The 15033-nt window shown below is 39.3% G+C and overlaps 2 protein-coding genes across 4 annotated transcripts in view; one reads left to right on the top strand and one right to left on the bottom strand.

The window, feature by feature from the left end:
- The first annotated feature begins 298 nt into the window (after positions 1–298).
- LOC139971778 (uncharacterized) lies at positions 299–7761 on the top strand. Its single transcript, XM_071978512.1, has 3 exons — positions 299–1569; positions 4714–4890; positions 5908–7761. Exons 1-3 carry the CDS (start codon positions 730–732, stop codon positions 6829–6831), a joined length of 1941 nt encoding a protein of 646 aa, XP_071834613.1. The 5' UTR covers positions 299–729; the 3' UTR covers positions 6832–7761.
- A 1411-nt stretch (positions 7762–9172) lies between these two features.
- LOC139970956 (gamma-aminobutyric acid type B receptor subunit 1-like) overlaps positions 9173–15033 on the bottom strand; it is a 48728-nt gene continuing 42867 nt past the window's right edge. For all 3 annotated transcript variants that reach the window (XM_071977044.1, XM_071977045.1, XM_071977046.1), the window contains 4 exons: positions 13167–13310; positions 11882–12070; positions 11490–11624; positions 9173–11047 (listed from right to left, as the gene is read on the bottom strand). In XM_071977044.1, coding sequence (XP_071833145.1) covers positions 10883–11047; positions 11490–11624; positions 11882–12070; positions 13167–13310 — 633 coding nt within the window. In that variant the 3' untranslated portion in view covers positions 9173–10882. The remainder of the gene's footprint in view (positions 11048–11489; positions 11625–11881; positions 12071–13166; positions 13311–15033) is intronic.

The raw sequence follows: 15033 nt of genomic DNA, 5'->3' as shown, positions 1-15033 counted from the left end.
CATGATTCGACTCTGATCCTTCCATAAGGCATAAAGGTTCGGGCACCTACTCAGTCAGTCGGGGAAAGTTTGCATCCCACCACCCCACCACCCACTAACAGTCACGACGCCACCCGTGCCATCAACCTCGCCGTCCACTCGCCCTGGATCACCTACCCCACACCCACTCCATCAGAGCCTTAACCATGCCCAAGCCCTATACCACCCCTATCAAGCCTCAAATCATCCCCCACCCAAATCTCACCCACCCCGCCACATTTGTTTCTCAGCGAATCATCAGATTTTGTTGTTTAGCTTGCCAATACAGACATGCGTTTACAGATGTACTGTTAGACCATGATATTCCGCGGTGATGGTAATGAGTTAGGTCGAAGAGGCTAGTTCAACTAAACTTTCTATACAGAACGAACATATGTTAGATTTTTTTGTATTTGTACAATGCAAGTAAATAATGGCGAGTTAAAGTCGTGTCGTCATGGCAGCATGCATGCTGTAGGCTGATTACAATGTCTACGTGCAAGAGATCTATAGCCTACACCGTGGGAGCGACACACGTGGAACAAACAGCTCAACTTTTATCCTGATCGCTCGTGTGTGATATGTCATTGAAGTTGACACGCCATCGAGTAGGCCGATATTCTAGAATTAGACAAGTTTAGCCGGGTACTAATGCACACTGAGATCATTACGACGCCATTAACAAGGAAGCAATGCATGTAACGTGGAGTCATGGCAACTTGCTTACGATGGGATGCTGTGTCGGAAGGCGTAACAGAGACTTCGCCAGCTCCTGTAAAAGATCAGCTGTTATATGATCGTCCGATGAATCGACTACCGAGGGAGATAATCGTCCGCATTTTCCGACACTTTGATCCCGTGTGTGACTCGCTTCCTCTCTTGGCTTGCGTCTGCAAAAAATGGCGTAAGGTCCTTCAAGAGACGCCATCATTATGGCGCAAAGTACATGTACGCCAAACGAAACATGACTCTTCACCGCAGTACGCTGTTTTAGGAGCTATATTCATAACGTACGGTCATCATGTGCAACAATTGCTCTGGGAACCCGCTATGCGCATTAGCGAGTCGGTATTTTATCTGATACCGAGTCTTTCGGGACTTACTGTACTCAGCATTCCGATCACGTGGACTCGAACACTGGTAGAAACTCTCTCTCCGTTAAGTCAACTCACAGACGTTTTCATCAACGGTGGCTTTGATCTTTCCGACGAGGATTTACTTCTAGTCGCAGTCCAGTTCCCTTTGCTAAAGAGGGTAACCGTGTCTTCATGTTGGGCAATCACTTGGTTGGGCCTCCAGCAATTCATGATTTGTCTCGAAGGCCTAGAGGACTGTAGTCTTAAAATTAATAACAGTTTGCCAGTTGAAGATGCACGTAGCGACCGTGCTATGACGGAGGGTAGTATTCTAATTCGCAGCTTGAATGAATTGACAAAAGTCGATGTTATGACGTCACTCACGCTTAATCTTGTCCCAGTTGAAGTTGAAGAATTATGGGGCGCTGTTGTAAGTTTACCAAACCTGAAGAAATTAACAGTCTGTAATTGCGAGGTGGGTAACTTGTATGGTATAATGTACATATACCTATCATTTTTTCTGTGTCTGTTTTACTTAGCTGTTCGTCTTCGGGTCAAGGGTCGATGACCGGGAGCACCTTCCAATGAATACCCGCCGCAGGCCTTAAGCCTAGGCATCTCAGATAAATCGGTTGTCATCCATGTATTGATGTATTGTCCAACATATAATATCGCTTCGTATGCATTTATGTGTATAGGTCTATGCATACATGTTTGTAACCTGTTAAGACTACCAAGGTGTATATACTGACCCCAATAATTAGGCAGGTCTATTAATAAGTCCAAAAACAAACCGCTGTTAGCCCTGAGGTACGGATACCCAGCTACAAAGACAACTATAATGGATGGGAAGGGAGAGCAAGGATAGTGTAGAGGCAGCAAGTAATATACACCTACGTTTGATGCATTTTCTCTCGGTTTTAAGCTAACCGTGACAATTTGTACCCTTTCTCTCCAACCCCCCCCCCCCACCACCTCCATATGTCCTCCCTCTTCCATCTCATGAAAACCACCGCATGATGAAACAGCTATTTGGCGTTAGCAACCTTCCTTGAGGCAGTTCTCACATGGCAGTTTCACTAAACGTCCATAACCTGAAACGCGTTAGTACATTTTTGTAATTATAGAACTACCGGCTCGTTAGAATACAAATGTTGACTTGTCTCAAACGTGTTGGTAAGACAGGTTCATTGCTATTTCCGATATGAGCTGGTTTTTGTTTGCTGAAACCGTTATCGATGATAAATAACAATAGCAAACACTGACAGGTGTTACACCACTCTGTGAAGAGTACTGTATAGCTCAACACTCGTAGCATCAGTCATAGGCTATTTATGGTAACACAAAGCTATTGTTTGGAAAGCAGGTTTCAATGTCAATGGATATAATTAGCATAAACTATAAAGCAAGGCACAAGTCTGTTATTGAATGGATTTCTGCTCGGGTTTGATTCACATGGAATTGTGGATTGCCCAGTGATAGCACAAGCACATTGTAAAAAATGGGGAAAAGGTATTTATAAAAGTTGTGTTCACCAAATTTTATGTCAACTGCAACACCATGTAGAGCTCTTTAAACAATATGGACTGGCTGCAAAATCGTTGGTATTGACAGTGAACGTGTACATTAGTCTATACTTCCAAAGAGGATTTGAAAATGTGTTTTCGAAAGTCGTAACCCACGCTTCCCTTGAGTTTTGGGTTCTTCCTCATTATTGTGGCGCATATAGTTTGCACCTCGATACGTTATATGAATAGCTATTATTGTGTGCCGTTATTATTAACACTCAATTGACCCACTGTTATACAATATGATACCCACCGTAGATTAACTATAAGACATTGTTCTCTATAGATAAAAAAAGTTGTCGTCAACCACTGCGTACTTTTTCCCTTTTTCATTTCATGAGGAAGAAAACTGACAAAAAACATTTTTCGCATTTGCCGATACAATTACACAGTGTACCATAATCAGTGTCACCACTGCATGAGGGACTTTTCAGTCAAAACTAGATTCCATTCCATTTAACATAAAAATCATTTCTTCGACTTCTTCCATACGAAACTAATAATAAACTCCCTTTCTGTTGATAATCAAATTAAAGGGGATATATTTGCGTAAACTAATCAAGTGGATCCAAATACTCCAAGCATGAAAGTCATTCATGAATTTTTGGGAGTATTTTTTGTGATGCAAGGTTTTCGGACAATGACTTTCTCAGTGTTGACCGCAAATGCCATGCATGTGACCTCCACACACAAAAACAATAGGGTTCTTGCAGCTAATAAGGTCTTGCACAAACCAATGCGTCACATACACATACACGCACCCACCCAAACACACTCATGCCATCACTACTGAATAGATTCTTTGTGACTTCAAGAAGCAGAAAGTCATTACACGTGGTTAACATTTTAAAGGGGCGTGGTCGTCATGAAATGTCGACAGCAATTTATTTTTCAATTTTCTCATTGTTTTAAGTTTGTTGCCAACCAGCATTGTTCATTGTGATGTAAGAGGTTTTAACAGGGGCAAAATAATAATTTCGTTTTCAGTATTCAATGTCAAGCTTTTAAATTTAAAATATATATAATATTTTATTATAAATTATTACTCTATGCTCAAAGATTGCAGGTGACTGGTGAGATGGATTCTACTTTAGGTAAGAGAGAAGTATAAATGGTATCTGACCACTAATTTCCAAGAAGTCTGCCGAACAAATGTGTGCACCAACACATGCGTTGTTGCCACAGCGGCAATATGAAGTGTATGCGCTACATAACATGTACAGTCCAGTCATCGCACTGACGGAATCGTACGGAAGCGTAGAAGGGACATTGCATTGACGAGTTACCAACTTGACAAAACGACAATTATCTGCAAATTGACGAGTTGCACACTTACTACCATCTCGACAAGATGACAAAATTCAGAAAATTGACGAGTTGACGAGATAACGGATCTCGTCAATGCAACAATTTTCTGCAAATTGACGAGTTGCACACTTACTACCATCTCGACAAGATGACAAAATTCAGAAAATTGTTGCATTGACGAGATCCGTTATCTCGTCAAAACGTCAATTTTCTGAATTTTGTCATCTTGTCGAGATGGTAGTAAGTGTGCAACTCGTCAATTTGCAGAAAATTGTTGCATTGACGAGATCCGTTATCTCGTCAATTTTCTGAATTTTGTCATCTTGTCGAGATGGTAGTAAGTGTGCAACTCGTCAATTTGCAGAAAATTGTTGCATTGCCGAGATCCGTTATCTCGTCAATTTTCTGAATTTTGTCATCTTGTCGAGATGGTAGTAAGTGTGCAACTCGTCAATTTGCAGAAAATTGTTGCATTGACGAGATCCGTTATCTCGTCAAAACGTCAATTTTCTGAATTTTGTCACGTTACCATCTCGTCAACTCGTCAATTTGCAGATAATTGTCGTTTTGTCAAGTTGGTAACTCGTCAATGCAATGTCCCTTCTACGCTTCCGTAGAATCGGAACCGTTGTTGTGTGTGCTGTATGTGTCTACAGACTTACAGTACAGGCAACCAGTTGACAACTCACATTCAATATATGACACGACATTCACGTATATTGCGTGTCTTATTCTTTTTGCAGAAACTTCACGGAGTTCGCCTGACGTCAATGTCTCTTCAAAAGTTAAATCTGCATAGTTTGTGGTCTGCACACTTCGTAAGCGTGACTGCGCCATCATTACGTCGGCTGCGGATAGACTATGGCATGGAATCTTGTGAGCATCTGGAAGTCTACGCAAATAAACTGAAAACATTGGCTGTAAGTAACTTTCATTTATGTACAAATGTATGCAATTTCAACCACGACAAAGCTGTAACTGATATTAATTTAAAGGTAATTTATATACGCATATTATCACCAGTCATTCAAGTGGTCTAAGCGCAACTGGTCACATTTTGGCATTTATATAACGCAAAAGAGCGGGACAAATGATATACTTACAGTTTTCAACAACGAAAATGTGATATGGTTATTATGGTCTCCCGAGTAAGTTTTACATTGCATGTTACCGGAATATCAATTCACACAGTTACACATAGAGTACGCTGAAGTTGAGATTGTTTTCAACAACTAGTATAGTGTGGAATATCTTGGCTCAAGCTCGCGCCCGGGGTGTTGTGGGGTGTAGATATGCTACACCCCCCCCCCCTTTCCAACCCAACAGACAAAGAAGCACAACCTTGCGTGTAGATCTAATTATACAGCTAATGTAAAGCATAAACATTCCTACTAAGAAGGCCGCATTTCACGTCTAACAATGATTTTTTCTTCTGTGAAGGAGGATCACCTAACCCTCTAGAAGGGAGTCGGCGTTCATGCCTATATACACACCCGGCACCTTTATAAAATCATGGATCCGACCCCGGGTCTTACTCCCAAATTTGTATCATTGTATGTGACCGAGTTGTTCTTATTCCGCACAGTCATATCTAGACATGGAGACGAGAGGGGGTCGGGAGTGAGTACAGCCCCATGGCCAATCGGGGGGGGGGCAGGGCATATTGGATAACTTATTTCAATTTTCATCATAAACCTAAGCAAAACTGAAGACCTCAAAAAGAGGTCCCGGTGATATAATTGTCCTCGCGGCCCTCCCTGTGTTCTTAACGACCCTTTTTAGAAAACCAATACGTCTACATGATCCTTTCATCTAGCCATACGGATGTTTTATTTTTAATTATTTGAGACTGTGTTCAATGAAAACAACTTTACAACTACTTTATTTTGTGACTTCAATCTGACTTTTTTTTCCTTCTTAACTTGGCGTCTGATCAGGTTGATGGTAGCGGCGCATTACGATTAATCGCTGTTCGTAGCAGTCGGCTATCCACCGTAGAACTTCGAAATTGCCCAGACCTCAGTTTATCTGAATTCCAAAGTTTTCTCAAGAACAACTCGACAATAACCAACCTCGTATTGGGAGCGATCTCTGCCGTTGAGACTTACATCGAGCCAAGCTGGTGTCCTCGTCTTCAAAAACTTACCATTCAACCGGATTTTAAGAGTCGCGTCCTGTCCGTACGTTGCCCTACCTTAGAAGATCTACATGTATCGGAGGGGTGCGATATTACAGAACAACTAGAGTCAGTCATTATTGTGGCAAACCATCTCAAAAACATTTCTTTGTGTGGAGTTTTATCTTTGAGAAACTTGCATGTACAATGTGACCTCTTAGACTCATTAATCGTGAATACCACCAATGACGTCATGATCTCGCTGAGGTCGTGTACGATACACGCGCATAGAATGCTGGGCAACATCAAGCTGTTTGATTGCTCGCTCGGTGTACTCAGTGTGTCGGCACCGTCAGTGAGGGCATTAGTGCTTTACAGATGCTCCTTACAAAATTATACTATGCAAATGGCGTTGATGGGTTGTTCTTTTATTAGTCATTTATGCATCGAGAGATGTTTGTCTCTGACGCAATTTCACCTCCCACCATCGATAGGACTTCTCTATTTGAATTTGTACGGCTGTCAGCGGTTAAGGTTGGTCAACATTGATTTGCCGAGATTGCCCGCCTTAAACTTGGGACAGTGTTACAAAGCTGACGTTACATGTGACGGGAGAAGGGTCGATTTGAACAAATTGGTTTCGGAGAACGATAATTTGTCCATCGTCCCACCATGTTCTTTTGTAAAGTGGACCCATACGGAAGTACCATCGCCACAACACAATGATTCCGATATAAGTTGGTGAAGTCTGTATGTTGATGACAATGTTATCCATATTTTCATTCCTCTCTCTCTCTCTCTTGATTGGAAATTATCTTCTTACGCAAGACCAAACAATGATGTCTATAAAGGTCCGCATTAATGTCAAGTGGACAATGAGATGATGCCGATTTATTTTCTTGCTGTCAATTTAATGACGGCATATGCAGTTTGATCCAAATAAGGGCTATACGTATTTGGTCACTAATACTTTATCGGTTAGAATAAAAGTTAATACTATAGCGTATAGATCTTCTCTTTTTTTGTAAGTTTCATCCAGAATTTAGTTAAAATAAACTAACTATAACATTTAACTGAATAACTAACCATATGAATACCTCCATAAAATTTCCAACCGGTGCGCCGCTGGGTTCAATTCACAGAAAGCCCCGCCAAGTTGTCATGTCGAAAGCGCTGATTTACTCTTGGCACATGAGATCTTTAAGGTTTGGTCGCGAAATAGGAAAACATGCTACCTTTGGCAGAGGCACCAAATGCGCCGCTTGTTTCAAGGCCTGGTGACGCTGTTTGGATCACATTTATTGATCGATGCCAATGGCCAATACTCGAGTTTCGCCTTATAGGGCCTGATAAGATATATGAGACTGATTTGGGTTTTACGTAACGCAAAACTCAATTCTCAAAACAAGCACTCCAGTAAATTGTTTATGTAAAACTGCATTTCACTCGGGTCCTTTGTATGTATGGATAGCCCAAACTTGAAAGGAAATATAGGAGATATTCATCGAGGCCCAACTAAATTTACCTAACGAGTTTCGTTACAAGTTTCGTAAAGAGTAATGACAGACTGCAGACTCACTATTGAAATAATCTGAATGAATCTGACAAATTTCATCTCCACATAGTGTTAATACAGTGACTGATCCTGCGCCGAGGTACAAAATACTGCGCGGAAAGTGTTACTCGACTCAGTATTAATAGGCTCATTTCAAATAGCCTCCTATTCGTATGAGGCGTAACGCACATGTTATCTGATAGGCTGGTCTGTAGGAGATACGGTAGCTTATTAAACAAGGTTGCCACAATTTGGCGTCTGGTGATTCCAACTGACCTTTGACCTCAATTAAATCTTGTACTGGACGTGTACCAACTACATACTAAATATGATATTCGTCCAACCTTCCCTTCTTGAGTTATCGTGTTTACAAGGTTTTCACAATTTGACCTCTAGTGACCTCAAATGGACTTGCACATCCACCAAAAACAATAGGAATCTTGAACCTACTGTGGTACACCTTCACACGAAATGCGAGATTGATCCAAGCTTTTCTTATTGATATATCGTGCTTACAGGTTTTACTCAATTTGACCCCTGGTGACCCCAAATGACCTTTGATTTTCACATAAAACTATAGGCTGTTGCTCTTAGTTGTGGTTCTCCTACTCACGAAATATGAGATTGGTCCAAGTTTACTTCCTTGAGATATCGTGTTTACAAGGTTTTCACAATTTAGCTCCTGGTGAACCCAAATGACCTTTGACCTCCCAACAAAACAATAGGGTTCTTCTACTCAATGTGGTACTCATATACACCAACTATTAGATTGGTCCAAGCTTCCCTTCTCGAGATATCGTGTTTACAAGAGAGGCGTCACACACACACGTTTGTATTACATTCAGACCGAGGACCCCATTGTATTTTCCATTGTTCAAATCCATGTACACTAACCGTAACAATACTCCATACAATAGAATTCTTCCGGGGACGTGGTGATTCTTTAGAAATCACAACCGAGGACCTGAAATTCTTTCGTTCAAGTCCTCGGTCAGAATACAAAGCAAACGCACGCATGCACAAACCAATAAACACACGCATGATTGCATAGGTTACGATTATCATCGAAACCAAAAACGCTACTGGCACAGGCGTTATAAACGACCCCGTAACTGTGTCAGCAACCTATACAAGATTTACTGAACATTGACAATTACATACCGGTCCACGCTCTCCACCGTTTTACATACATCAGCTGAACCCGCCCCACTGTCTATGCACCTTTAGTAACTCCCCCCTGCTCCCCATATACGAAGTAAAGGCGACCTTGTTTACCAGATTGTTTGCATGAACCCTGGCAGCAAGAACCAACTCGCGTGCAGCAATCAATGAAATGATACCCTAGATACAGACTAGAGTACATTTTTTTTCCAGGGACCTCCCTGCTCAAACATTAAACAAAGAAACTTTTCATAATGGTAAACCAGGCAAGATTAAAAATATGCACACACAAGATAAATAAGGTGCTTTTTTTTGAAGCATCTATTTTACACAGGAATATGACTGAAATACAAAGAGAAACAACAGGATCAGCTGTGCAATGTGATTTTAATATTATATATCATAATTGATAGCATTTGATAGCGTTTTAAAAACAAAATAAACATACGACCAACATCTAAGTGTCAATTTGTAGATGGGAATAAGAATCTCACATTAAAGAAATCAAAACTATGATATATAGAAAGACAGAAGAAAAGATGTTATTATATCTAATGCCAACCTTCAAGGGCTGTTTTTGTTTCCTTCTTTAATCTGAGACATCCATGATCCTTTCTTAAAGGCATTGAAGACTCGCCCCAAACCGCGTGCGGCCATCAGAAAAAGTTAACTTTCCGTTGTGACGTTTGCAGACAGTACAGTAATGAAACGTGATACCTTGTTATCTTAAGCTGGACCTGAGATGTCCATCGCTGTATTGTTTGTACACTGTGCTGTGGATATTGACCGTAGCTGTATGTACTGACTGTACACTATTGTCTAATTACCGATGGTAGCAAGCTGTGTGTGTGTATTTTCTGGGATCGATGGTGGTGTCTAACGCTTCTGTTACACCTCATTCGAAACTAGGTCAGATTACCGGCATTAGACGTTTCTTTTTGCGCAAGTCTTCACACCCTTTAAACCTAAGGCAGTGACCAACAAATTCTAAATATATATCTTTATAATTTGATTATATATACCTAAGTTATATATAAATAATTTTCAAAAATGGCAAAAGCATATTCCTGTTAATTGCACTTGTGTATGAAATAAATAGAATTTATTCTCCCCTCCCCTCCCCAACAGTTTTTGCCACCATTTCTTAATAAACGAGGATAATAATTTTTTTCTAAAATTCAACAACATGATTGGAACTGTATTGCAACAAATTGCAGTTTTAAAGGTAATGTAAAAACGTTTTTTTCAACCTCAACTTTGCATGGTGGTGTACGGTAACTTCACATGTCCCCTAACTCTGCGGGCTTTGGTATACATATGTAGATGCACTGACTGACACTGTTGCTGTGTTTGAAAGTCAAGTTGTAACCACTTTATCAAGCACAAAGTTAATCTAGAAAGCCTTAATGCAAACAGCCACAGTTGCTACAAGGAAACATCAACTCCCTATTTTGAGACTTTTTAAAAAAAAATTTTTACCACTTTATCGGAATTATACAGTAAACTTGTGAACACATGGACAAAAGTTTGGGGAATTTGTCCTTGCTTTGAACAGTTGGACTCCCGACCTTTACAAGTGCAAATTTTTCTATTTCATTGATGAAATCAAGTAAAACAGCAGTGAAAATTCGGCCTAGTGAGAATGTCACTACTACATAACATTGACAATAATGCCCTTGGTACCGCTAAGGGTCTGTATACCATCATATACCTTACGATCAGTTTGTTCATATAACATAAGAAAATATTAGGAGTGATAAATTGCAGTTCAAAGTGAAAATAAAAAGAAAACCCTCACATGCAAAAAAGAAGACTATTTTTCATTTTTTTAAATAAATAAACTTATCAACAAAATAACAGAAACAAATTTGCATCTTTAACCCCCAGATCAGTTTTTCCTGGCTGGAATGTGTTATCCAACCACCTCGTAGGGGGAAAGTTGACTCCCCCACCCTGCCCCCAGTCTTGGTAGTATCTCGTCCTTCACTACTAGCTAAGAGGTATGGAATAGCACAGGAATATGGAGAATGAGGTCAATAAGGGTACATGTAAAAATACTTAAGATAATATTATGGAGTTTTCAAGCTTGCGGAGGTGTTAAATTGGTAACGGTTGAAAGAGTTTCTGTGCTCTTATATTCCAGGTCATATCTCGATTCTGCAACAGTGTCTCCACAGGCACACATTATGCGACCCAACCAAAGACCGCAACCCGTGTGCTTGCAGTGATATGGGTGCTCCTGAAACTAAAGACATTACAGAAGAAGGAATTAATGATTTGAAATTCTTCTCAAAGTATGCTTGCTATATAGCTGTTCTGGCAGCCACAGTATTAAAAGAATTATTCATAGTAAACATCTACATGGTGTTTTTACTCTCCAACATTATCATTGTCAGAGAGAATTTTTTTCTTGTTCTTTTTTGGTGCAAATTAAATAAAAAACAAAAACAAAAACGCACAAACTGATTGATAATAGTCCCGGCTGCCAACGAACAAAAGAATTCTCTCAATTCTTCTTAGATTTACTCAGCAGTGTAATGTGCTTGTTGGTTCATAATCCAAATTACATTATGAGCCGTGATTTTATTTAGTGAGTTGTGTCAATAATTTGTATATATATATATATATATTTATATATATAAACTTTTCAATGCCACCATATATAATATGTAAGTTAAGGTTCTGACCTGTTTTAATTCAGACCTGAGCTTCGTAATTTCATCTTTCATCTCGGCGTTTCCATTAGACGACATTTCAAAATTCGATTCGGATTTCATCGTGGTCACATGTTTCCCTTCTGGGTATTTGTTAACAGATACCATCTATGACAAGAGGAGGTGGTTTATTACATTATGCAATGCAGCATTAAAGATTCTGAGTAAATTATATCTGCTTGTTCCGATTTCTTGCTCTATAATTACGATCCTGGAGTATCATGTATCACAGAGATAAATCCTACATACCAAAATGATACCATAATTGATAAAATCAACTAACATAATGCACTGAGATGTTGCCATTCATATATGACATGAACATGCGATCTGTTCTGACTACAGTCTGTTTACAACTGACTCACCTTTGGAATAAAAATAATGATTAAAGTGACAGAGGTGCAAAATATCTGGATGGCCGAGGTAAAGATGAAAGATGGCGAAGGGTCAGTGGTGAGGGCTAGATTAACCCCTACCCCTATAGCGCTCAGTAAAACCACGTTGTAGACACAGAGACCGATCAGCTTGGAGTCGTTCAGAGCTGGAATGGTGACCTGAATACAACAAGTTAAAACATCACAATAGGGGTTAGGATTATCGCTTAGATAATACATATGAGAGAAGCTAATCCCTAGGGTGTTTTTAAACTGCCATGCACAACACCCATTATAGCAACTAAGGATGAGGTGTAGGGGAACACACAGACTGACTAATCAGTCTGAATTCATTCATATCTATATCTAGTACATGCCGTGAAAGTTTCCATTAGCTATAGGTTGCATCCAAAAACCTGTCGTTTGTACTGAACTGCGGGTTCTTTCCAGTTGGTTAGCTGAGTGATTAATCCCATCTTTTCGCACCTTAGTTGAGCTGCCTATTCGTCTATTATGCAACTCATCACACAGCTAGTAGCCAAATCACTATCAGATCAAGGCAGACATGGCAAGGTGTGAACAAATCAACTCTCCCAAACTCACCAGTCTGTTTGCAGGAGAGATAAAGTTTCAGTAAGTTGAGGTCAAGAGAGCTGAAAAATGCAACCTAATGGACTAATTCTCATCATGTAGTCTGTAATTATACTCAGGTAAGAGAAAAGTGTAGAGCTTCAATTTAAGAAATGGATTCTGAAAACAATTAGTCTACAAGGAATTATGAAATTAAATATCGACTCATCATAGGGATGAATTGATATCTGATGTTGATGCAACACCAATCGATACATCAGGTAATCAGCATTTAATATATCTGGAACCGATTTGAATCAAAACTGCATTTATAGAGATTTGATTCAGAGGTCTATGTTGAATTCTGAGTATCTTCTTGTATTTATATGGATCTATATGGCTAAAACAAGCATTTTTCTTTATGTTTAGCATTGTTCACCTAAATGGGCATCAGTTGCTGTCAGGCAACTGGCATCAGCTTTGTTCAGCCTTTTTATGGTTATATAGAGTTCATGCTTTGACCTTTTGCAAGTGAATGCTTTGGATTTTAGCCCTTCTGGGACTTTGTATAAGGTTAGCAGTATGCTAGTGTGGCATTATTGTTGTGGTTGTCATTATTATTATTCTTATTATTATGTCTACAAGTACTTACACTTCTAGCGACTAATTAGTACCCTAACCACACCTAAAATACACTCAAACTCACCTTTCGTGTTTCCCACGCCAGAAAGACACCAAATATTAGGAGGAGCGCCTTATAGCCATAGAGGGTGCACTGCCAGATAAGGCTATTGTCGGTGGTACAATATTGAATGTAAGGCGTCAGAATCAAGAGATTCTCCGAATCTTCCTGAGAAGAAGGAAATACCACAAATGGAAGTTTGAAACTTTATGAGGTAGTTTCGAAATTGTTAACATGAAATATAGCAAATATCAACTGCATTAAGCATTTAGACATTGTGTAGAGTGCAAGAAATATATCAGATACAATTCAATATATCTGTGAACAGATATTTTCTGTAAAGACTGCTGAAATGGTAGATTTTGAAAGGAGTAGGATAGTGACCCTTACCGAAATGCCAGATCTGGCTTTACATCTGGTTTAATCTGGCCAGATCAAGTTTTATCTGGCCATATAAAGCCAGATATAACTGGATATAGAGTCAATCCAGATATGCAGATAAAGTTTTATCTGGCCATATAAAGCCAGATATGACTGGATAAAGAGCCAATCCAGATATGCAGATCAAGTTTTATCTGGCCATATGAAGCCAGATATAACTGGATATAGAGTCAATCCAGATATGCAGATCAAGTTTTATCTGGCCATATAAAGCCAGATATAACTGGATATAGAGTCAATCCAGATATGCAGATCAAGTTTTATCTGGCCATATAAAGCCAGATATGACTGGATAAAGAGCCAATCCAGATATGCAGATCAAGTTTTATCTGGCCATATAAAGCCAGATTTGACTGGATATAGAGTCAATCCAGATATGCAGATCAAGTTTTATCTGGCCATATAAAGCCAGATATAACTGGATATAGAGTCAATCCAGATATGCAGATAAAGTTTTATCTGTCAATATAAAGTCAGGTATAACTGGATATACATCATGTTTATCCAGTTATACTTGACTTTATATTGACAGATAAAACTTTAAGACTGTATGCTCTTACATAGTGTATTTTCATAGAGATTTACATTGCACTTTTCATATATATTTCAATAGTAAATCACTTACAGTGTATACACTAAGTCAAAGGGGGAATAACTATCTCTATCTGGGTTGCTAGGCAACCACAGGGTCTTAGCTTGAAACAGGATGACTCAGAGGTTGATTAAGTGTGAAGGCCACTTTTGAACAATGGACATATGTGTTTTGATACTCTAGGAGTGAGATAGGAAAGGGAACTATGTGTACACTAGTGTCCACATGGTAGGAGTAAAGAGCAGAAGGAAGTTTAACAGAAAGGATTGGTACATTAAGAAAAGGTGATGGAGATTCATAAATAATATCCTATTGATGTCAGGACATTGGCAAAGGTTTCTATAGTGAACTGAACAGTCAGAAGTAAGGAAGAAGTTTTTGGAACGGATGGCAACAAGGAATATATTTTGGGACTGAACTTCGATACTGAATGGAACATATATGGCCCTCCTGGAACTTATTTATTAAAGCAAATATATTAAATAAAAGAATAGCACAACACAATTTAGTATCAACATCTACAGGACCACAGAAGAATAAAGAACTCAACCTTCAAGTATTATTTTTGAACAGCTGTCATTTTATGACCATAGCAGTCGGATTAGGTAACAGCAACGAGCTTGCACATTACATATTTCCACTTTGTTCCAATCCAGTTGAGTTCTAGAACACAGCTGTGTTTATATTTTGTGTGTGTCTTGCTCTCTGTATGGGTCTCCGTACCAGAACAGAGATAACTGATCGCGCTGGAAAGTTAATATCAATGCTAGTCCAGTTTTGGCCACTTATTTCCTATTTGATTGACATTTTAGCCAGATATATTTTTTTATATCGGTCATATAAAAGTTTATCTGGATT

The sequence above is a fragment of the Apostichopus japonicus genome, chromosome 8 (assembly GCF_037975245.1).
Source record: "Apostichopus japonicus isolate 1M-3 chromosome 8, ASM3797524v1, whole genome shotgun sequence".
NCBI lineage: Eukaryota > Metazoa > Echinodermata > Holothuroidea > Aspidochirotida > Stichopodidae > Apostichopus > Apostichopus japonicus.
The sequence above is the reverse complement of the archived record's forward strand: the minus strand, read 5'-3'. Positions and strand labels throughout refer to the sequence as shown.